This window comes from Patiria miniata, unplaced genomic scaffold, assembly GCF_015706575.1.
Source record: "Patiria miniata isolate m_02_andy unplaced genomic scaffold, ASM1570657v1 HiC_scaffold_9, whole genome shotgun sequence".
In the NCBI taxonomy this organism is placed as follows: domain Eukaryota; kingdom Metazoa; phylum Echinodermata; class Asteroidea; order Valvatida; family Asterinidae; genus Patiria; species Patiria miniata.
The window spans coordinates 24,081,661-24,105,397 of NW_024037076.1; the positions used below are offsets into that span (position 1 = coordinate 24,081,661).

The 23,737-nt window shown below is 39.9% G+C and overlaps 1 protein-coding gene across 1 annotated transcript in view; it reads right to left on the reverse strand.

Annotated features, from left to right (window-relative positions):
• Positions 1-20,997, reverse strand: part of LOC119720081 (serine/threonine-protein kinase 32A-like) — a 62,345-nt gene extending 41,348 nt beyond the window's left edge. Inside the window, exons 1-3 of the mRNA XM_038189608.1 lie at positions 20,696-20,997; positions 16,144-16,873; positions 5,393-5,448 (exon numbers count right to left, since the gene is read on the reverse strand). Of these exons, the coding sequence (XP_038045536.1) occupies positions 5,393-5,448; positions 16,144-16,195 (108 nt within the window). The 5' untranslated portion in view covers positions 16,196-16,873; positions 20,696-20,997. The remainder of the gene's footprint in view (positions 1-5,392; positions 5,449-16,143; positions 16,874-20,695) is intronic.
• Between the last annotated feature and the right edge of the window lie 2,740 nt (positions 20,998-23,737).

Genomic DNA, 23,737 nt, shown 5'->3' on the forward strand with positions numbered 1-23,737 from the left:
AGAGGATTTTTTTTTTCACTGCGCTCTTGTCAACCGACACTGAGAGAATTTCCTTATTTATTGGCAGTTATTGAAGAGCAGTTTGGAGGCGGGGGGTGCATGTATTTCAAGGAGATGCTGTAGGAGTGAATGATGACGAAGGACAAATCATGCTTAATCATATATATGAAAGGTGGGATTTTATTATTCGGGGACATTGCGCACATCCTGTTGAGGAACCTCATGTACACGTACATTGTACACGTACACTGTACCTGTACGCAAAATGCATTTCAGATAACGATGGTGGTTCGGTGAATATGCACGCCGTGGAAAAAAGCAATTAACTTTTGATGTGTTTCATTTCTTTACCACTGCCAATAAAAAACATGCACAGGGTTACCAGCCGGAACCGGGTGAGCTCGTATAATGCAAATGAACAGTGCATACATACATTAGGAAGATATTAATGTGTTCCCTATTATTAAGCCCGTAACGGTCTGCATACCCCCACACAAATTACTCGTGTATCCTATCAGGATTTTTGCAAGCACTCATTCTGGGCAGATATTAACGACGCCCTGAAGGTAGACTTTACGGGTTTTGTCTGGTTGCCTTTGATGAGAAGGATGGTTGTCTCATCTATTTTAATGATGACATGGTAACCTAATGAGCATAAAGGATTGGCGGGTAGCAAGCAGAACATAATAACACTAGTCGCTGTTTCATGTTTCACAAAAATAAGCTACCAAGCAATAGTTTAACTGCATGTGATGATCTCTTGGTGCTTTTTCCTGATGAAATCAGCTCAAGTTTTTTTTTTTTTTGGCAATCATATTTTTTCTTTTTACATGTTTAAAGCAAACATTCGTTATTTTATTTTCTTCTAAATCCTACATCAGAGTAGTGTTTGGAGAATTTGCTAGTGTCGGCTCAAGTCTGATGGGTGATGGAAACATTTATGCCATGTAATGAAACTGTTAGTCTCCCTGGAAATTATGTTTACTTGGAAATTAGACACTGACGGATGCCCAATATGTATGTATTCCCCAATGTATATTAGCAACCAGTACCAGTACATGCACCGGTATACAGTGTACACATTGTGTGCCATTGAAAATAGAAATACACTGTACAAAGTCAGGGAAAAATTTGAATTTCCTCTTTTTTTGTGTGATTTCCCAGTTGCATGCCTGAGTTTAATGTTCAAGTGTATATTTCAAGGTGAAAAGGCAAATTTTCAGATTTTTTTACAGGTTGCAGTGGGGCCAAAGATAGATACAGAGGCAGTCTAGTACATGTATCCAGGCCCTATGGGCTAGGCCAGCTAGCCGATCATACATGTACATTGTATAGAGAAAAGAAAAAAAAGACCGTCTTCCACGCATTCTCAAATTGAATGGCTACATGTGCCGATACGTGCCTCACTCATTCCAGTCATAATAGCCGTGCATTCTGCCTTCTTTCTTTGTGACTTTGGAAAATGTCCTTGTCCGCCTACCGGATCCCGACATCTTAAACTCATTTGTTACTGCCTTCCCTCGTGAAAAAGGCCAATCTATCCCAGCTGACTGGATCAGATCTGGCCATCATTTGTTCTGGCCTTCCTGAACGCTATAAGACTGTTGGAGTGTTCTGACGTTTGCGACGTTCACTTGCATGATACGTGTAGTCTGCATGCTCATGTGTTGCCTCATCTTCTGCCACTGTTCTCCCTGGCCCTCTACCTAAGAAAATATCGTCCTTTCATTGTTTTGGCATTCCTAGTTCACATCGATGATTACCAAATTGAGCTTTTCACAGAGTCAGGTTGACGCAGTGGTTGCTTTCCTTGCCTTCCACCGCTGTGGCCTGGGTTCGATTCCTGCCTGGGTTCGATTCCTGCCTGGACAACATGTGGATTGGGTTTCCAGTCCCTGCCTGATTCCGTGGGTTTCCCCAGAATATTCTTCTGGGGTTTTTCTCCCACCTCTAAAAACTGTAATTTCTTCTCACTGTCTTCTCTCTATAGGTTTCTTCAGGCTTTCGAGCTACAGTGCCTAGGGCACTTTTGAGGAATCCTTGGTTTTATCACCAGAGAGAAATTCTTAAAAAGGCTTTCAGTGTAATTTAACAAATGGATAATTAGGAAATAACAAAAAATAAATAAATGCATGTACTTGAACAAAATAAAGAAACTTGTTTTACAAGCTGTGCTGTTCTTAAAGTAAGATTAGAATTGTAAACTAGGTCCATGTTTCATGACAATCCAGGCTATGAATCATTATCTAGTGGTCCAGGAATAACTTCCAAAACACGTGTTGGCAAGTTCAGCTGGAAATGTAAAGAATGATAATGTTTTTCAGAGAGATTTGCCAGGGGCATGTTGTGTTGGTAAACGTGTCGGTGTCAAACACCTGGCTTTTTTTTTTCGCCTTGATGTCGGAGAATTCAGAGAATTTGGATCATCTACACCGGCATTTCTCCGAAGACTAGACCGCATCAAGAATTTGGCAATTAGGGATCTTAGATAGAATATGACTATGAGAAGCTCTCAACTTGAGAGAAACAAACTTGAAAGACCCTGAGTAACCCTGAATATCACTCCACTGTTTGATGGCTTTTGACTAAGACCGGAAAAGTGGCATTCCTTTTCACCTCGGCTTGTACAATCTACGGTCCGGCCTCCAAATTAAATTTGCGGTTATCTACTGGATGTTGTGGGCCTCCACGCAGGAAGAGGTGCAGTTCAGCTTTCAAAACCGATACTCCAAGTCGGAAACCGGATTTCACGTTTACTTGGAAGTGCGGAGGATAAGAAAGAACAGCGGAGGTTTTAGTTTAAGGAAGATAGACAGCAATTGTAATTAAATGGTAACACTCATCCTCGCCACACGCTACGTCTCCGTGAGCTGAAACCTGTAAACAGATGTACAATTAACAACTGCACTTTGTGGAAATTGGAGCACGGAATGTATAGCTGTAAAAAGGACAGCGAGGAATTCAAAGGGTTTCAGTTCATTACATTGGAAAAGTGACCCCAACCACTAAGGGCTGAACGCTCATTCTATCACTTGGTGTTGAGTGATAAGAAATGATTTGAGAATGAGAAGGTCTCACAGGCCGGGCAATAATATCGGTCAAGGATCAGGCATGGTATTCTGACACTGTTTACAGACAGCAGTACAACAAACATAAATGAAAAACAAAAAGGCACATGTACTTATAAGGGTACCAGGAGAAATGACTTAATGGCCGGGCTGTTTTTTTAAGCTCGTTATGATTGGCTTATAAAAATGCATGAGATGTACATGTCATAATGTACGCCCCATCCCATAAGGCCGTAACCATCATCATTTACAAATTTACAGGTTCATAAAAAAGTGCACTGCTTTGCAAGTTGTAAAGTTACGTTTGGTTGGCAGGGAGCCAACTATTTGTAATCAGTCAACCAGGGACTACAGCCAGCTACTTAAATCCATTCTACCAGCCGTTCTGCCAGCCATTCTGCCAGCCATTCTGCTAGCCATTCTGCCAGCCGTTCTGCCAGCCATTCTGCCAGCCATTCTGCTAGCCATTCTGCCAGCCATTCTGCCAGCCATTCTGCCAGCCATTCTGCCAGCCATTCTGCCAGCCATTCTGCCAGCCATTCTGCCAGCCATTATGCCAGCCATTATGCCAACCATTCTGCCAGCCATTCTGCCAGCCATTCTGCCAGCCATTCTGCCAGCCATTCTGCCAGCCATTCTGTTTAGGACATTAGGTTTAGCAAGCAAACAGATGCGATTAATGCACCGGATAGGTCATCAGCTTGTGTCACTCATTCAGTCTGTCGGTCACAGGGTTGAGGACAACCAAGAGATTAAAATTTACAATTTTTATGCAACTCAAAGGAACATGGATCTGTTGCATTTGCAGCACACTTATCCAATGTTTTCCATACGATGAAAGTGTAAAAAAATTTTAAAATGACGTTAAATATGTAATCATCAAGAGAATCAAAGACCTTAATATGACACATCCTGAAAACATGTTGAAAAACAGGAACTAATTTCTTAACAGATGATTCAGCGTGGCACACCTGCAAGCACTTAACTCCACAAAATTAGGAGGCAATGGTCCAAATCAGCCTGACATTAGATGTATCACCTATTAGTCCCTGACGAAGACTATTTTCTACGTGTCTCGGAAACCTCACCGAGACGAAACTGCTCAGCCACGGTTGGTTTCATTTCAGAGTTTCCCAACATGGCTTATAAATTTTCAAACGGATTATTGCACGAGGCAATGAGCCGGGGCGAATATGATACCTTCAAATACATCTTTAAATAATGTTGGCCCAGTTAGATTTACCCCTGTGCGCGCGTATGCCAATGAACAGTGCATGTGATCTGTGTGAGTTAAGCACTACGGGTATGTCGCTCGCTCATGTCAGATCTTTGTATATTGCGAGCAAGGATTTATTATCATTTGCACAGGGCTGACCCAAATAAAAGGCCTCATTTGTTTGCGCTGGCTTATTTGAAGTGGGTAAAATATGGCTGCCCCATCACAGCAATCAATGAGCGGACCAAAAGAAAGGGGTAAAAACATCACCCAGACACTAAAGTATGCTGCTTAGATGACTGTACAGTATGAGGAATTCTAGGGTGCCAAGTCTCATTTAAACAACCTGTTATTAAAGCCAGAGTCTATCATTTGCAGCTATCCAAAAAGTAACTGGCGTAATTATTGTTGAAAAACATACTTGGTTGAAAGATAGTAAGGGGATTAAATTTACACTCCCTGTGAAATTATTCTTTCTGGCAAGCTGTCATTTTGAAGTAATCAACAAAAGAAGGCCTTTCCAACAGTGCGTCTTAAGACGCACTGTTGGAAATTTCCGTTAGTAGTTCGTTTTTTAATGCGGCAAAGCGCGCACAAGCGTTGATACGACGCACACACGGTTGCTATAATTCGGCGGATCAGTGCGCGACATCGCGTAGATGCAATCAGCTCAGTGAAAATGTGTCTCAGATGCTGAATTCAGGCCCAATTCAAAACATGATACAGCAACTTTTGATTTGAAATCGAGATCCTAGAATGCTGTTTTTCTCAAAATATACAGCTGAAGCTGAGCTGAAACTTCATCAGGTTAGTTGTTCAGTACCCTTCTTTAGATTTTGAGCACTTTTGTTGCTTCAAACGAACAAAATGCACAAATTACAAATGATGGACTATATCTTTAATGGCTGCGTCTGATCTATAGGGCTATGGCTAGTGGTAACACATGTCTATGGGGAGTGGATTCAGTGGCTTCCATAGGTGCATGTGTAATGTCAGCCGTAGCCAGGTAAATCGGACGCATCTGAAGTCTGGCCGAGTAGTGTATGGTTAAAGATGCATGCACAATTAGTAATAACAAAAAGAAAAAAAATGGTGTTAGTTAACTCACCTTACCAAAGCTACCTTTGCCAATGGCCCGCAAGATCTGGAAGTGGTCAAAATCAACTGCAAACAGAAATAAACAAAAAAAGAAAAAGGATATCTTTTTTAAAAAACTCAATAGAAAGTCCTGAGTATCGTACATGTAGGTATCCAACAAGGGGAAGGAGAGGTGAAATTTGACAGTTTGATAGTACATGTAAGTAAAGTCTGTCATGAGCCAATGTGGCCAATCAGGCCGGCGTTTATCTCCGGTTTCAGAAGCATGAAATGACTGAGAACATTTCTATTCCCCGGGACGGGATGCTAGTCCATCGCAGGTTACTTCCCAGATTAATGCCGGTACTCATTTGTACTCCTGGGTGGACATGGGTGGAGAGAGGCAAGTGGGGGTGAAGTGGCTTGCCCAAGGACACAATATACATGTATAGCCAGCAGCTGGATTCGAACCCCTGACCCTCTGATTATGACCCATATGAGTCAAACATCCTAACCAATAGGCAACATCCCCCCCCAGGTTGATATGCAAATGAACTTGAAAGAGAGTCTACCGTACATTGTAGATAGCATTGGCTACTTGAAAAATGTTCCTACAAGATAAGGCCAAAAACAAAAATAGTCGGTCTCTGGTCAGACCGAAGTTCCGGAATTGATGCGGCGACGCGTTTTGTTTTTGTTTTTTTTGGTGGCCTTCTTTTTTTTTTTCAAGTTTGTATTGTACAGACAAGGTGGGTACTATTTTGCTTTTTTCGTGTCCTCATTATACATTGGTGTTCTCCATAATTTGCCTTGGTGCCCTTTATCATTTGCCTTGGTGCAATTTCCCCATTCCTTGGTGCTCCTTGGTACAAAAACTTGAGGAGGTGCGGCAGTAGAGGGTGCTGTTGTAGCTTCCGTGTTAATTTGAAGAAGAAAAAAAAGGTTGACGCGCATGATTAAAATCGACGCGCGCGCTGACCAGAGACCGAGTATTTTTTTTTTGGCCTAAGTGAGGTTTGACATTAAACGGTCACCCACTACAACCACCAGCAAGTTCAATTTAACATGATCAAATCCTGCTCAGCAAAGGCGAATGGGTTCATATTACAATTAAAACCAATAGTTGGCATGGCAACTGTTGAGTTGAAAAAGAGCCCCTTGATTTTTTATCATGAGTTAATTTTAACGAAAAGAAGCACCGAAAAGGAAAGGGAACGCATCTTTTACATGCCCTTTTGTTGCAGCCAAATTGGGTAGCCTTTACTTGGGCACGCTCAGACGGCAGGACCTCGTTTGTCTGACAGTCTGAGCTCCGAGGCAGACGTATACAATTTGCCAAACGCCATGGCAACGGTAAAGCCTAAAGATATTGCTCCTGTCAACCTGGCTCGCTGAGTGCCTTAAGCTGGCCAGAAACGACAGGGAATAGTCGAAATGATTGTATCATATCGTGTAACCAATTTTGCACCAATTGTTGCAATTGTGTTAGGGATGCCATTTTTGATGAAAAAAAAAACGACGTGCCAGTGAAACGATCAGTACTACATGTACATGTATGTGTTAAAAATATTTTTAAAAGCCGCACACATACATGTACATTTTATAATAAGCAAAAGAACGTGTATGTACCGGTGCGGTAAGCATACAAGGTACAGAGTACAAAAACTCAAAAAAAAATTGTCATAACTGCATACAGACTTGGAAAACTGGCAACAGAAGAGTGATAGATTTGATGGGTTTAACTGAGTGAGTTGGGCGGTCCGTAACTATGGCAACCAGCCAAGAAATCAGCACTGACATTTATTTTATAATTATTCAAATGCTAAGAGTGGGTAGGTGGAAGGTACCAGTAAGTATCCTTCCATCATTAAATGTTTTACTTTGTTTTTCCCTTTTTTTCTCTGACCTTTTAAAAAAATGTCTTTTTCGTGTATACTGGGTCATTATTAATTGGAACCTTACATGTTCACATTTTTCTTGCTAGAGCCACATTAGCATTGGGCAAGTTCCCATAACAACCGTTAGTCAACAGTTGGTTGGTGTCAAACAGTGTGCATGCGCTGTAACATCTAGTCGAACCATTGTCAACATATGGCGGTCACGAGTATGTTTGGATTGTTTATGTTCTTTGACCTGTTGAATGAACCGGAAGATACAGGTACATGTAACTCCGAGGCCCGCCAGCAAACAGTAAAAGTTCGCTCCGTTTAATCTCTGGCCAATGGTTCCCTCTGCATTTAAGCAATGAAACTAGGCTATTGGTAACCAGCGATGTGATCAGGCCCAGTAGGCTGGTTCCAAATAGTCGACTAGCGCAGTCTTACCATCGTCGACTAGACAGAGTTCAGGCTAACTTAGTCGAACTATGGTTAACAATAGTTCTTGCGCAAACTTGCCCATTGATTTTGTGTTCCTGTTCATGGGCCATATTTTAACTTATGCGTGGTACCCTGTCTCTTCGATAAGCGTTGTTATAAACATGTACACCACAGCCGGGCCCAGGCTGCGCTGGACAACGTCTTCATTGCGTGCGCGTAAGACATCCAAGGTTTGGACTTCTGCTGCCGTAGCGAAACAAAGTTACAACAATGTTTTCATATTTTTACCTGATGGAGGAAGCTGAAATTTCGTTTACACATTCCTTGTGTCCAGAATTACAAAGATGCTTGGTTTAGGAAAGGTAAATATGTCGATGGGCGAAGTGTTTAAAGAAAATAAATCGAAGATCTACGCTTTCGTCGTAAACATCCTCAGTACATGTATACTGCACTGCTGTACGATGTCGTTTTAAAACTTCCTTACGCGCGCGCACCCATAGCAACTGTGTTGCGTACGCGCGCGTCAGTCTCACGCGAAGGTGGTAGAGCGTATATGTGCAGTGCTGTATTGTTACAAGCTGCCGTATGACTGTTGTAAATTTGGCCAATCATTGCCTTCCATGGGGCTGGATCAATGCTGGTTCAGGGGCCATGTTTTCGCTTGTTCTTTGAAGCCGGTCTTTATATCACCGTTAATACATCCCCACGTGACCGAGTCTCGACCAATCAGAAACCATCAACTCTCCAAGGTATAATGTGCATTATGTTTGACAATTTCAATATAGACACATTAATGCCACATTATTGTGGTATGTACATATACGTGTACCTGTGCAGGAACATGAGGTCGGGCTAAACATGCTGAATGTGGCTAGTTACCGATAGATTATATGCCGGCATTTGAGAAACACTCATTGTCGCTTTGCGTGGCGTCACAGAGTCTACGACCAAACCGACCTTTAATGGTTTGAAGTTGTTATATCCTCACGTGATGCATTGAATGTGACAGACCCCTACTTCCATGAATTTAAAAGTGAGAGAAAAACAATCTCCGATAGAGCACAATGACAAAGAGTAAATCTGCTGGCGCTTTGGCATGAATACAGTTAGGGAGCATCACCAATTCATCATGTTCAGATGTTGGATGGAAATTTGGTTTGGATGAAACAGAAAGCGAATGGCCGAGTTGGAAATATTGAAGAAAAAAAAAACCAAATCAAACAAAGACGTTTTTAACCGTTTGTAATGTACCGGTAAATGACCGATTTACATTCTAAAATGGGCTGCCGTGATGTCAAGAGACAAATCATTATTGAGATTCTGGGATTTCAATGAATTCCTGTAAAAAAAAATGCAAAAAAAACCCCACCCCCCCCCAAAAAAAATTAACAACCCAAGTAACCAATAAACAAAAAAAACCTCATTCAACATATAGACCTGTAGTGTATTTAAATTTCAGGTACATGTAGTTGTACCATGGATCTAGCCCCATAAATGTGGCCTATTTACTGGAATACCTCCGTAAACTAAGGCCACTCTTGGAACATGTACCAAAACCTGTAGAACTTTGTCAAATTTTGATTTTCACATTTAGGCTTTAATAGTTTGTAGTTTATTTTTGCTTTAGAAGCATACTCACCCTCTTTATAGGCTAATCAGAAAGTGCTGCCTTTTTCAGTCTTTTTTTGTGAAATTTCATGTTGAAATTTTGATACGCAAACGTGTGCAAACGAATCTGGAAATTAGCATGAAAAATAGACGTCTGAAAAAGGCAGCACTTTCTGATTCTAAAGCCTATAAAGAGGGTGAGTATGTTTCTAAAGCAAAAATAAACTACAAACTAAGCCTAAATGTGAAAATCAAAAATTAACAAAGTTCTACATGTTTTTGTACATGTTCCAAGTGTGGACGTAGTTTACAGAGGTACCGGTAGTCCAGTAAATAGGCCACATTTATGGCACTACCATGGATCCAGCACGATTGAACGTTTTTACCCAAAACAATATGGCAAATCAGTGTACTATCTGACATAAAGTACACGTACATGTACATGTCTGTAACCTAACCGCTAAACTTATCACTGCGGACCACTGGGACTCACTACGGGTCACCAGCCGAGGTATGCTTCAAAGTGCTCCTTAACGGGGCAGGGGACCGGTGACCAATAGAGACTGGCCCCGCTGGTATTCCAATTTAATTAGCAGGACAGAACTCATATGTACAGTTGCCAAGTGACACGTCCGCGTTGCGTTGTTGCCGACGGAAACAAAATGGAGACCAGAACGTAGGCCTACAAGTTTCTGAATGCAATTAATGGTCAAGCAAAGTTGAGCAAATTGTGGATAAATCATTGACTGATTGCGACGCCAGGTACCAAATTAGCGATGATTAAGGGAAACCTTCAGGTACTGCCTGAAAATGAACAATGATGTGTATGTTCACGGACGTACATTAAAAATCCAGCATCCGTTTTCAATCAATTCTGATGGATAAACTGATTACTGGTACGAGTACATGTACCAGTAGGACTGTAATGCAGATCGGTCCAACCCGTATCCAAAGTCTTTAGGTATTAATGCGTACATCTATTGATAAATTTTTGCAAACATTTTGATTATTAAAAATTGACTATTTAAAGTCTGATGATAACACAGGGTTCACGTTGAATCCAGGTCATCAATATTCAGACAAATTCAGAATTGGACAAGAAATCCCTTAACGAAAGAAATCAAATTGAAGCTACGCTTATCCTTTTTAATCTAGGATTTGATCATTTATAACAGGATTATGACTTGCGAAAGATATGTACGCTGTACATGTACATACTTAGAAAAAGCTAAAGGAAAAACGAAAGACACAGTTCACATAATTTTTTTCAAATAAAACCTTTTGGTCAGCACTGTCTTCAGTACTTTTGACAAGATATACTGTATATTATGAATATTTGCTGCGTCGCAAGGATAAAAATGACCGTTTCATAATATTCCTAAGGAAAAAAGTTCTCTTAACGTGAATGGCATTTTTACACTTATGCAGCAAAGCATAAACCCCAACCCTTTATAGACGTATGTGTATTTTCATAGCCAACGTGATCAAATTACGGTATCTATCACCAAGTCTGACCCTGACTTTCTGGCAACGTGCAATTATCAAGCCTGATGATAGGAATACATGTATGTATCTTAGTTTCAGGGTGACCGTTTTAGCCTATTTTCAGCTAACTTTGACAGAATTTTTTATTAAAAAATGAGTTTGACAGAAAATTTGACAGAATGGATTTTTTGGCAGATTTCTGGCAGAACTTCTTCAAAAATGGTTATTTAACGAAAAACAGCAAATTTGAACAAAAAAGTGTGCATTTGTTTGAAAAAGCTTCAATCCTTTCAAACAAATCCTTGCATAATGGGACAGGTTGGCTGGTCTAGGTGCCGAGGTTCACTGGGAACCGGACTTCGTCGTGACGCTAGTTAAGTCACGCAACCGCATTTTGCCTGAAATTTACGCAATAATTTCATAACAACTTTATGTGACTATAGATTGTTTATAATGTAATTTGAACCTTGATTAAGGCAGTAAGTACAAATCTGCATGTGATTTCAAGTGTTTATAGTGCAGTTCGAGCAATTCTGGGGAATTTGGCTGATTTTTGATAAATCTGACAGATTTTTGAAGTGCATTTAGCAGAATTTGGCCATGACTTGCATCTTATGCACATGTTCACATACAAAATGTACATGTACATCATACCATGTTTGCTTTTTTCATTTAAGTATGGAATTAATACATGTCTTACATGGAATTAAATAGTCTTACATGTAATAATTAGACAGAATAACGCAATGTGCCGGGAAGCGCCATTTTCAGAGGTTGACCTGTATACAAAGAGCTAAGGACAATGCCTACGACACTTTCCATTTTATCACGGTAACATGTACATGTACATTGTACAGTATACGTGTACATGTATTTCATTGATATGTACATGTACATGTACATGTACACCTGTACAGTACAGTACCGACAGCTGTACTTTCTACCAATTCTTGCACAAACCATTACAGAATTTTTCGCTCATTTCTTATTCAGCTTAAGGGTGTGTTAAGACCCTGTTGGATTTGCATTTTGAGTTTAGAAGACACTTCAGCGTTTCCTTCACCGGAAGGCAAGGATTTCCATATGATTTGTGAGCAAACAGAAAACAAGCACATACATGTACATGTAATCTGGTAATTTTTAAAGTTGGTGGCAACAAAACTCAGGAATACGAGTTGGTTGAAGAGGCTTGTGATAGCAAATATAAAGTAATAATAGTAATAATTACCGGCAATGGGTCATTTGGGAGACATTCCGATAGACTCGTACATTTTTTAAATTTAATTACCCCTAATCCCAATTTTACCTTATCCTACCCGCACAAATTTGGAATATTTATGTTTTGGACCGCGAGTAATCGATCTAGCCTATTTGCAATGGTAAAATGTTGCCTCTAAATAGCTCTGTGGCATTAGGGAAACCATCGAAATGTCTTCCTAATGTCCGGTGTCTCCCTAAGGTACATGGGCAATTCTCCATGGGAGAGCAAAAAATGTCAAAAATAAATATTTACATATTAAACCTTTTTTGTACTTTTTCCAGACCTCAATTAAATGGGGAATTCAGTTCAAAAAACGAAATTAAAAAAAGATACATATTTCTGGTAAAAACAGTGATTTTTGCAATTTATGATTAAAAACGTTCAGATTTGGTAAAAAAATAAAATTTTGTATATGTATTACTTTCTGAATTATAGGGAAAAGATTTGATTTATTTTATGATGTTACAAGTTACTAACATTACTCAGGGTCATTTTAAAAAAATATAAAAATATATAGTGTAGGCCTTCATTTAAAAATGTCAAAATTAGCACGTAATTCCGTTACCAAAAAAATGGCAAAAGTTACTTATTTCACAAATTTTCTTGTTTTTTTTCTTCAAATCATGTATGTTGAGAAAAGACCCTACTATAAACATAAATGAAAAATAAAAACATTAAAATAGTAATTTCTTGGCATTTTTCCAAGTGGTAACGGAATTACGAAACGGTAACGGAATTACGGTAACGGAATTACGCATGCACAAAGTATGCACATTTCCTCCAGATTATGTACATGACATATTAAATAGGAGATTTGCATGTAACCTTGGACAATAACTTTAAATACTAAATTACTTGTTAAATCATTTCCCTCTTTAATTTGCTATTATACAATTAAAAATAATCAGGTGTTCCATTGATATTTTTTACTTTTACTTTTTCTTTTTTACTATTTAAAAAATGCTAATAGTTGTTTGGATGCTTAAAGGGAATATACATCATTTGCAAACATCAGAAAATAAAACTACCAAGTTTTTACGAAATACCTTACTAGGATGTTGGTAAATGACAGTCTCAAGCATCTTGTAAAATTATGGCACCTGGTGTGAAGTAATTTTCAGGAAAATAATATTTTTGTATACATTTCCAACGGTGGTCGGCCGACCACCGTTGGAAAAACCTAACTATTTTTCAACTACTGCTCCAACTTTACACTCTTTCCAGTCCAAATTTTGTTTGCTACCGCGTATCTGTTACATGTTCATGAACGGGTGCAGGCCAGCTAGTCTGGTTCCCTTACCCTCCAATTTTCCGGCATCTATAAATTGATCCATTTTACCTTTAGTGGAGTCAAGGAACCAGACTACTGGAACAATTTTGTTTTTCTTGGTTTTTCCAGCATTTTCGAACACAAAACTTCAAACATGTCAGTGTAACAATATTTGATCTATTATAGGCCTACTAACCCCTCAAATAGTTCATTTCTGAAAATTACAGCAAAAGCCAATGATGTACATTCCCTTTAAATATGTGTTGCCAAAGCCGTTGTCTGGTACCCACAGAAAATATATTCCATAACAAGTATATGAAAGTTGAGTACCAGACTGTACTTGTACTTCTACTTGGCATAACTTAACATCTTCCCTTGCTCAGAGATGCCAACCAGTGCAGCTTTATTGTATTTTCCACGATAAACTAGTGAAATACGATAATACAATTGTTCATAGTAAAATTCGATTTTCGGTAAAAAAAAAATATACATTGCTAACAGGCAATGCAGCCATCACCAGACTGCTTCATTTGACCTTGACCTTTGACCTAAAAAATGAAGCCCAGACATGTTTAGGCCTACATTTACATTTTGATCTGCTAATTTTCACTTAGCTTTCCCCTTGTGGCATTTTATAAACTTCTAAAATTTGTATTGTGATGAGTTTATGTTGAATTCAACGTTAATGTATTGCATTTACCGCCCGTTACCGCCCAGGCGTAATTCCGTTAACGTGATTAAAATGCAAATTATGAAAAGAGTGATTATTTTTTCAACTTTGTTCTGCATTGTACATGTAGTTAACAACACCCCTGAACTCTACAAATAACAGGCAGTGTCCAATTTTAAAATTTCAAAACTTCAGAGAGTTTTATTAATTTATGCGAGAACTCAAATATGCTTGTCCTCCGTCCATAATTCCGTTACCGATATTAAGCTCCGCCCCTTAAAGGGTAATCTTGTGGGATTTTTTTTTTTTTAGCGGTCAATCAATTCTATTGGGTCTTGGCTCCCTTTCTATGTTTAGATTAGTTGCCTAGCATAGAACATATTTTCTTGGGAAAGAATAATCCTTGACAAAGTGACAAAATTCCGTAATTCCGTTACCAAAGAATTGCCCACATGTATAAAAAATGACAAAATGTCTCTAAAGATACCATTAACAGGTGTAATGATAATAATTTCTCAGTCGGTATACAGAGCTAGAGTTGCATTTTACAAAAATTACCCCCACCATGCCCACAAAAAGGGGCCCCCAAATGTTATTTCAAAGTTCCCTCAAAATTGACAGCCTTGAGCCGTGCCTGGTTTTCCAATTGGAATCATATTTCTCAGCAAGGACATCGATAGTCTAACCTTTATGCAAAGAACAGCGAAAGCTAGTAAACTAGACAACACGAAGCAGGCATGTATCGGTAACTTCAGAGGACCAGCTATCTAGCAGGCTGGCTCTCTGGTCTTCCATTACACTGAGATTCCGGCTTGGCTTGATTGTCTTTCTGGAATAGCATTAGGCCTACATGTGTATATAGGGAGCCTGCACCCGATTTCACGAAGCGCTGCGACGCATTGCAACTCGAGTTACGACGTGTAACACGTCGCAACTCGGGACGCGTCGTATCTTCCATTTCACGAAAGTTACGATGTGTTGAACGCGTCGTAAGTTTCTTGACAACGGCTTAAAACACGTCGCAAGTTACGACGTGTCTAGTGGTCATCGCAAAATAAGAAGAGTCATTTCTAAGCCAGTTTTACATGTATGCCACAAACATTACATTAACGAGATCATAATACCGAGGCAATGTGTGTAAAGTTGTAAATAGAAAATTCATTGAATAATTATGAATTAGACCGGAATATTAGAGTTGAAATTTCAAAGTAGCTATACAGTCCGATGAGAGCTTGTTTTCCTTCAAAATTGCATCGCACGGCCGCCATTTTGTTTTACGTTTTAACAAATTTTGAGCTGAGATCCGACGACTCTTTGTTGAATATCAGACGACTATTTACTGTACGCTGACTAAAGACATAAAACAGTCACCGAGTTGTGCTATAAATACACCTACGACGCGTCGCACTTACGACGTGTTTAGTGAAATGGTTCGCAGGACGCGTCGCAGCTGCGACGCATCGTAGAGATACGACGCGTCGCAGCGCTGCGATGCTTCGTAAGTTACGAAGAGTTTGATGAAATCGGGTGCTGGCAAGGTTTGTTGTTTTTCCCTCCAAAAGGTTTGCATTCTGAATTTACAGACAGCTTCAGGCAATAGGCCTAAGGTTTCAAAACAAATAACTTGGTTTTCTATTATAATCACAAATGAGATTCAACCAACTTAACAACTAACAAATAAAAAGTGAATTAACAACCTCAACAAAGTAACCTGCTTATAAGTTAAAAAAAAAAAAAAATACAAAGATGGCAGAGGTTTTTAATTCTTGTTTTTTAAAGGTTTGAATTTAGCAATCAGCTTAAAAGAATAAAAGTCATTTTTATTAAAAATAGGGGATAAACCAATTTTAGTTTAAGAATTTTTAATCTACATTGTACATTGTATGTAGACATGAGAACATTTTTCAAAATTCTTGAAGACTGGACAAAACAAAATTGGCAAGAGCATCATTCAGATATAATGCAATTGAAATCACCCTTTAAAATTTGGAAAAGCAAGTGCGGTTACTAAGGATGCAAATTTAATGTTTGAATTCATGTCGCTGTGTAAAACACTGGCCAAAAGTAAACAAATAGCATCCCAGCAATCCTGCCATCTTTACTGAAACGTGTCTGCGGTGAACAAAAATCCAATGAAATCAATACAAAGAGACAGTAATTTGAGCCTCACCTTCACCGTTCTCGTCAAAGGACTGCTTCCGCCCTGAGTGATTTGCTCCCATGGTGCACCCTATCTTGACGCCGAGTCCCTTAGGTTCTGCCCCTACGCCGGGGGGCAAAACACCCTCGATCCAAAAATGCACAACCTCCACAAGAACAAAAATTTAGAAAACAAACGGTTTCTCGTGCCGACACCACTGCCCGCTACCACAATTTACTGCTGCTGTGGTAACTGCGGTATTCCTGATCCGAGAAGCTGATTGCACTAGTCTATTTACACGGAAAGATCCAACATGCTGTGTGCTGCACAGATATATGTACTCGGGCTGACGATACGGTCTCACACTAATTTTGGTTGAGATCTTGCCGTGTGTCACAACACCACATGTGTGGAGGTGGGATATGTTTTTCCAGCTCTGTTGTGGACGACGCTTTAGCTTGGGTACAGGCACTGATATTAACAGCTTACTGACACCAAGCCATCCAAAGATGACAACTCCAGATGTGCCATTGTCCGTGGTCTTGCTTGGTCGCCGATGCTCACATGACGGTTATCTACGGTCCTGAGCCTACGACAGCCTTGGTGCAAGTGTACATGTTTAGCCGCACAATGCCTCAGCTGCAGTGCATTTTATCCAGCTCCCTGATCTGTGCTCAGTGCGCTGCGTAGTGCTGACAGACCAATTTCACGTACATGTACACGCTCTCCGTTCTGCCGACGTGTTTCCCCGGCCTCCACCCTGTATGAAATGGAAAGGGCAAGACAGAGCAGCGTGGTAATAAATTGCCTTTTTGGAAAGCTGTGTCAAACCAGCCTCTATACTAACAACACGGGGCTGGCCAACCAGTATATTCTGACGGCAGGAAGCTTATAGCGCCGTGAGGATTCCAAGCTCTCTTTTTATTTTATTGCAAATAAAATTTCAGCATAATAAAACTGTGTAGTCACTAAGGCAGTACTTTGATATAAAACATAAAAATTAGGTACAAATCTCATCAGTGTTCTACTTTCTGATGAACCCCCCACAAAATGCAGGTACATGCACACTTTCTTCAGAAAAAAATGTGTAAGGATGCATGTAGGCCTCCTTTATGTAGAATAAATCAAAATGATACATGTACATGTATCCATACCGGTACATTGTACAAACGGTACAGTGTACATGTAGGTTCATGTACATGTACATGTACATGTACATGTGTATAAATAATTTTTAAACAAATGTAGGCCAGCTGCATACAGACCTGTACTTTAAATACAATGTATTCAAGTACATACATGTAATTACAAACTTCTTGCATTAACATTTCCCTCCAAATTTCTGCTGTAAAACCCCTGCCTGCAAGTATGTGAACGGCGCATTAATATTTTGATGATAAACGGGTGCATTAATGGGTTGTACAGAATTACATATATTATCATAAGAAATTTGTGACCATTAAAAGCAAACAATGTGTACATGCCAACGCACATGTACAAGCCAATTTAATACATTACAACATTGTATTGCATTTACCATGCCGATGCAAGACAAAATAGGCTCATCTCAAGTTCTCAACACATAGTTGCCGTTACATATAAATAAAATAGACAAAATTTCACCACTGAGTTTTTAGGAGATTAAGATTTTTTTTTTTTGGGTAGCAAGCTTCATCCCTCCAATTTATACCTTCCCAAGGTATTTAAATTCACCAACTTTACACATGCAGTTGCCATTACAATTGAACACCGGAGTCAAGAATTTAACCAAAGTTGGAGTTGTCTCGTACACATGTACCTGTGCCATTAGGCCAAGTAAAAAAAAAACCAGTTGATAGTCCGGGCTTAATCAAAAAGAAGAGGATGAGGGCCTTCTTATGTTTTATTTTTAATTTTTTCCCAAGATGGCCGCCAAGTATTTATTTTCAAAATGGCCGCCAATTTCGGTTCAAAACAACCGCCAGATTTTAATTAGCTATCCTAATAGTAAGTAGAGTCAAAATGTTCATGTTAAACATGTTCTAATGTAGTTAATTAAAGCAAAATAAAAGAAAAAGTTAGCTTTTTGGGGTGAGAAAAAAAAATAAAAATAAAATAAAGGATGCGGCTTCTAAAAGGATGCGGCTGGGGACGATCAACTTGTATTTTTTTTTTTTTCACTTGGCCTTGCTGTACATTATGCATGATGCAAGTCTCCCAGAAACAGCCATATGCAACAACAATGTCATGAATATTCAAAACCAGCACATCCCAAACCAGTCACAACAAAGTATATCATATTTGTTCAATGTAAGAACATATTACAAAAAGGAAAATGTACATTTGTACATGTACCATAGGCCTACATGTACACATACAATGTACGATACATACCTTGCATGTCCATGGATGTGCTTTATATATTTTTTCTGTCATAGATGACGTGATAATAAATATAACCCCCAATATATGCTGTCAGCTTTTTTTATGAATAGCATTCATGTGAAATCATTGAAATTGGTCACTGTTTTGGGGTTTTTTTTGAAGTGGAAATTGGAAAATTGAATTGATTGCCCTCTTTGCGGAACTGAGTTACCGGATAACTAGAAGAAAAATGAAGACCCATATGAACGTGTAGAAATACGATTTTAACGTTAACTGCACAAGACCATTTTACAATTTCGGACTTTATTCCCCTTAAAAACAATCCTCCAGAGCCACAAATCTGAAAAAGAAAATTTAATAGGCTACTCTGCAATGTTTGAGACATGTTAAAATATGATAGTGGATATTTTGCCGGAGGTAATGTCGGCAAACTAACGTTTACTAAAGGTTTGCTGGCGGCAATCCATATCAACAGAGGGCGCTGTACTAATCACTTATTCATTTATTCACGTAATATAAATCAAGCAATATAAACCAATCATCTAACGGTGGTTTGCGGTTACCAGCAACAGCACCCGTGCCATGGCGCGCGTGCTGTCTGGCGCCAGACGACGGCTGATTTACGTTAGTAATTCTGCATTTTCGTTATGCATTATGCATGTCTACCAAAATCGGTAGACATTATGCATGTCTACCAAATCGGTAGACAAATGTAAAGAAAAACATAAGTTTTCTCCACGAGATGGTAAAGGCCCTCGCGGCTTCACCGCTCGTGCTAGTCTTTTTACGTGTCAGCATCCGAGGTGCGTCACAAGTCCGGGTAAGCGCGTGGGACTTGACTAAAGGCTAGGTTCGATTCCGATCCCTGCCACATTTCTAAGGGTTTTTTCCCATCCCCAAATAAATAAGAATATTTTTCTTTTATTATTTGTCACTAACATTTTATTGCAGAGTATTACATTTTCTTTTTCAGATTTGTGGCTCTGGAGGATTTTTTTTTAAAGGGAAATATAAGTCCGAAATTATAAAATGGTTTGATTCCCATCTTGTGAATACGAAGTTACAACGATAATATTGGCATGGAGCCAGACTAAAATTTGTCACCGGAAAATGTTCAAAGTAAAAAAAACCAGTAACTGCGCATGTTCAGTGCATATCCGGCAAACTAATGCTTACTAAAGGTTTGCCATCTCCGGCTTAATATCCACTGCCTTAAAATAATAAAAGAAGTATGAGGAAAAAAAACCTTAGTTAGAATTTCACCAGCGGGGATTGAGATCGAACTCGGGTCTTTCCGCTCATGAGATCCGTTGCTTATCCACTTGACCACAGTTGTTTTACACAATCATTGGTGGTTATTTAATATATCTTATAATTCAGCCATATCTTAGAGAGTACAGCCCCCTCTGTTGATAGGGATTGCCGCCGGCAAACCTTTAGTATTAACGTTAGCTTGTCAGGAATACCACTGGCAAAATATCCACTATTTGTTTAAAAAAGCTTCAATCGTTTCAAACTGAGGTTCACTAGGAACTGGACTTTGTCGTGACGCAGTCACGTTTTGCCTGAAATTTACGCAATTTCATAACGTCTTTATTACTTTACAGATTGTTTATAAATGTAATTTGAACCTTAATTAACATGATTAAGGGATTTAAGGCAATACATGTATCCTCACCCCTCCAAAATCTGCTGCGCAGGTAACGTTTGCATACGTGCATGCGTTGTCAATGTCACACACAAATTGAAGGTACGGGCCTAAAAAATGCGTAGAAATAGGACTGTGACTGAGTGGCTTTAGCTTTAGGGGGTCTGACGATACTACAACAGCCGCGGTATGCTGCGCTGAACCTCTGAGCGCAGCATCCCGCGGCCACACTAGTGCAGTGGGGCTACATTATCATATGTTATACAGTTTTCAAGTAATTCTGGGAAATTTGGCAGATTTTTGATAGATCTGACAGATTTTTGAAGCACATGTGGCAGAATGTTGCCATGACTTTAATTACGGCATGGAGGAAGGAACCTCCTCCATGATTACGGTCACCCTTCATGCACACTGTCACTGTGCCGCTGACTGCATGACACAGCTGAGTCGATATGGCCGGCCGGCCACTGAAGTGACACCGACATGACCGACATTAGTGCCACTGCACTCAGTGAATGATAAACATTTTCTTTCATATATCAAAGTTAAGTCAAACGTTTGATAGCTCACCTCTCAGTCTGTACTGCATGTAAATATGCTGGGGAATTGTCTTTTCAACCGCTACATCACCATCTGATGCTGATCATGGCTAGCCCAAAAAGCGAGTGTGTGAAACATAATCGTACGGAAAAAAAGCTAAAGCTAGGTACAGACTAGACTAGACTAGACGTGCGTGTGTGTTGTCAACAGAGGGCGCTCTTGCTTTATTATGGTCTCATGTCTCAGACTCGAAGATGGGGGTCTAGTTTACCCATTCTAGACCCCGCATGATTGAGTGGTCGGGCACAACCCAACCAGTTTGGAGTTGTTACGATTAACCTTCCTTCCTTCTCCTTCCCTCCCTCTCCTTCCCTCCCCCCTTCCCTCCTTCCCCTTCCCACATATGAAAATATGTAACAAAATGGCACTTGGGCCACTATATAGGCCGACTTCCATTAAAAAAAAAAAAAACTATGGCCAATCGGGTTTTACTGACCATGTTGTTTTTCATAATCACCCGTATGGGCATAGCCTACTATGCTTCTTCTGGAAGCATGGACTAATTTCTGGATAACAACAATCAAGTTTCAAGCCCCCGGGAACGGGGGTGCTGTGGATGCTGCAGCGGGCCCCCAAACTTTTTGGATTGGGGTGCTGGAATATGCTTCAGCACCCCCTACTCCCGGGAAAAAAATGTGTTCCAGCCAGCCGTGTTCTACGACGATGAAATTGCGCCGCTACGCTATACATTGTGCTTGCTCTACAAATATCTCCTTCGTTTTGTTCGTTTTGCTGCGGCTAAGCGCGGCGCTGCGAAAGTCTAGCACAAACACTGTTAAATATCAAGAGGATGTATTTTCTAAACCTTCAGGGCTCTCAAGGTATCCAAAAACATTTCATGGGGGGGACGTCATGTAGATCGATGATATTTTTTTCGAAACTCACAATCTCAGTGGGGGGGGGGGGGGGCGACTGGGGGGCCGAAAAGGTTTCATGGGGGGCTGTCGCCCCCCACGCCCCCGGGCTACGCCACTGGTTTTGAAACATCATTGTTACATTGAAAAAAAAAAACTTTTTAATTTTGCCAACGCGCATGGCTACGGCGACGCACACGCAGACCAGAAACCGGAGACTCTTTTGTTGTTGGCGTAAACATGTTTTTTTTCTGGCAGCAGTTCATGGGTATTAAGTCCTAAAGCAAAGTTATTTATTTCATTTGTGATTTTCCACCCACGCAGTATATGTACAGTCGGGCCACAACCAGTCACGTCAGGTGTTTTTCCAGTGTTACTGAGAAAGAAAAAAATGCAAAACGTGCATGAATGCACATTCTTTAAACGTGACATTTAGCGGGTACACACACACAAGAAAGCGAGTCAATAAAAGGTCAATCCCTAAAGTTTGGGCTTCAATCTGTCGCTGGTTTATTTTTTTCTATTCAGTGAAGTAGTGGAAAATGAAAAAATAAATTCTCAATAGACTACGAACCACTAGCCTACTGTAAGCCCAGATTTAGTATCCCAATTAACTTTAATTACAGTAGCCTTACTTATTACCCGTTGACATCTTTAAGATTATTTCAAATTACTTTGTGGTTCACAGAGACACCCTGTCTCCATTTGTGTGGTCACACTGGGCTCGGTCGTAGACCTGTAAAACCACATTCTAGATTCCAAGTATTTACCGTCCTTGGTTTAATTCACTCAGTTACACACAATCCATTATGTTCCATTCCTGTATTTAATCAGCCCCTCTCCCTGTAAGTCCTCACTTTTTACTTCCCACTTTCTCCGTCACACATTCCAAAATTTGTATCCTTGTGGAGACATTTCTTTGTTCTCGTGTAGTAAAGTGTTCAATTTTGAAAGTGAAGTTTCAAAATGCTCTTATTTTAACCATAATTAGTTTCCTTGGCTGAAATTTGGAATTAATATCCCTTTTCTAAAACTCTTCCATTTGCGACAAATCAACCAACCTTGGAAATTCCTAGTTTTTGAGCAAAACCCATATATCTATTTCGCGAAAACCTTGTGGAGACCTATTCACCTATACAAATTGCCCTGTGGAGACCTTTACAATGTTTTGTTCACTATTGTGTGTGAGTCTCCACAAGGCTACGAATTTGTGGTCATAATAACTTGTGTTACACTACTATAAACTTGGATCAACAGATTCAACCCAAACCCAACCCAATCTATAAGTTTCTCACAACACACGAAGCAAGTTGTAATACGGATAGACGATTACTGATTATCCAACTTGGATCTTGGATGCTTACAGACGCTGGCTTCATGAACTTGGACTCCACAAAGATAAGCAATAATCGGGCGGATCAGGAATAAATCACGCATACACGGGACAACATTGGACTGCAGTAAGGAGACGCAGGTTAGTCAATACCATTCCGATGGTGTGTGGGGAGGGAGGACAATTTTTTTGGCGTGCATACATGAAGAAGTTTTACTTGGTGAGAAACTAGACTATAACGGGGTGAGCAAAAAAAAAAACCAACAACAAACGAAACCCAAATGGCAGGACCAATTTTTGAATGAAGTTTTGCCTGTAAAATGCAAACGAAAATCGCATTTTCTACCAAAACATACTGTCATGGGCGTCGCCAGGATGGGGCACGGTTGGGGGGGGGGGGGCTCCATCCCCCCCCCCCCGGAAAAGCAAAAAAAAAGCCGGGGGGGGGGAGGACAACAAAAGCAAAAGAAATTAAAAGAGAAAGAGATGTGAAGTCCAAATTTGCTATTAATTTAGTACACATTTAACAAAATGGGCGTGTGCAGGGGGTGATAGATTGAGAATATGCCTAGATAAAGCACAAATAGAAGTTTAGGGAAAAGTGTGCTTTTCCTTCCTTAGCAAAATCCTGGAGACGCCCATGAGTTGACTTCTCTGAAATTTAACCACATTTTTTTGATTTCACTCTACGCGATTCTACGCGATTTTTTTCGTACCCATTTTGCAGTTCATGTAGTGTTAATCAGCGCGGTTTTGCGCATTCACGGTGCGTCGCGGTGATCGCCATCTTTATTTTCGTGTTGCAGTTTTTTCGTCTTCGTCATC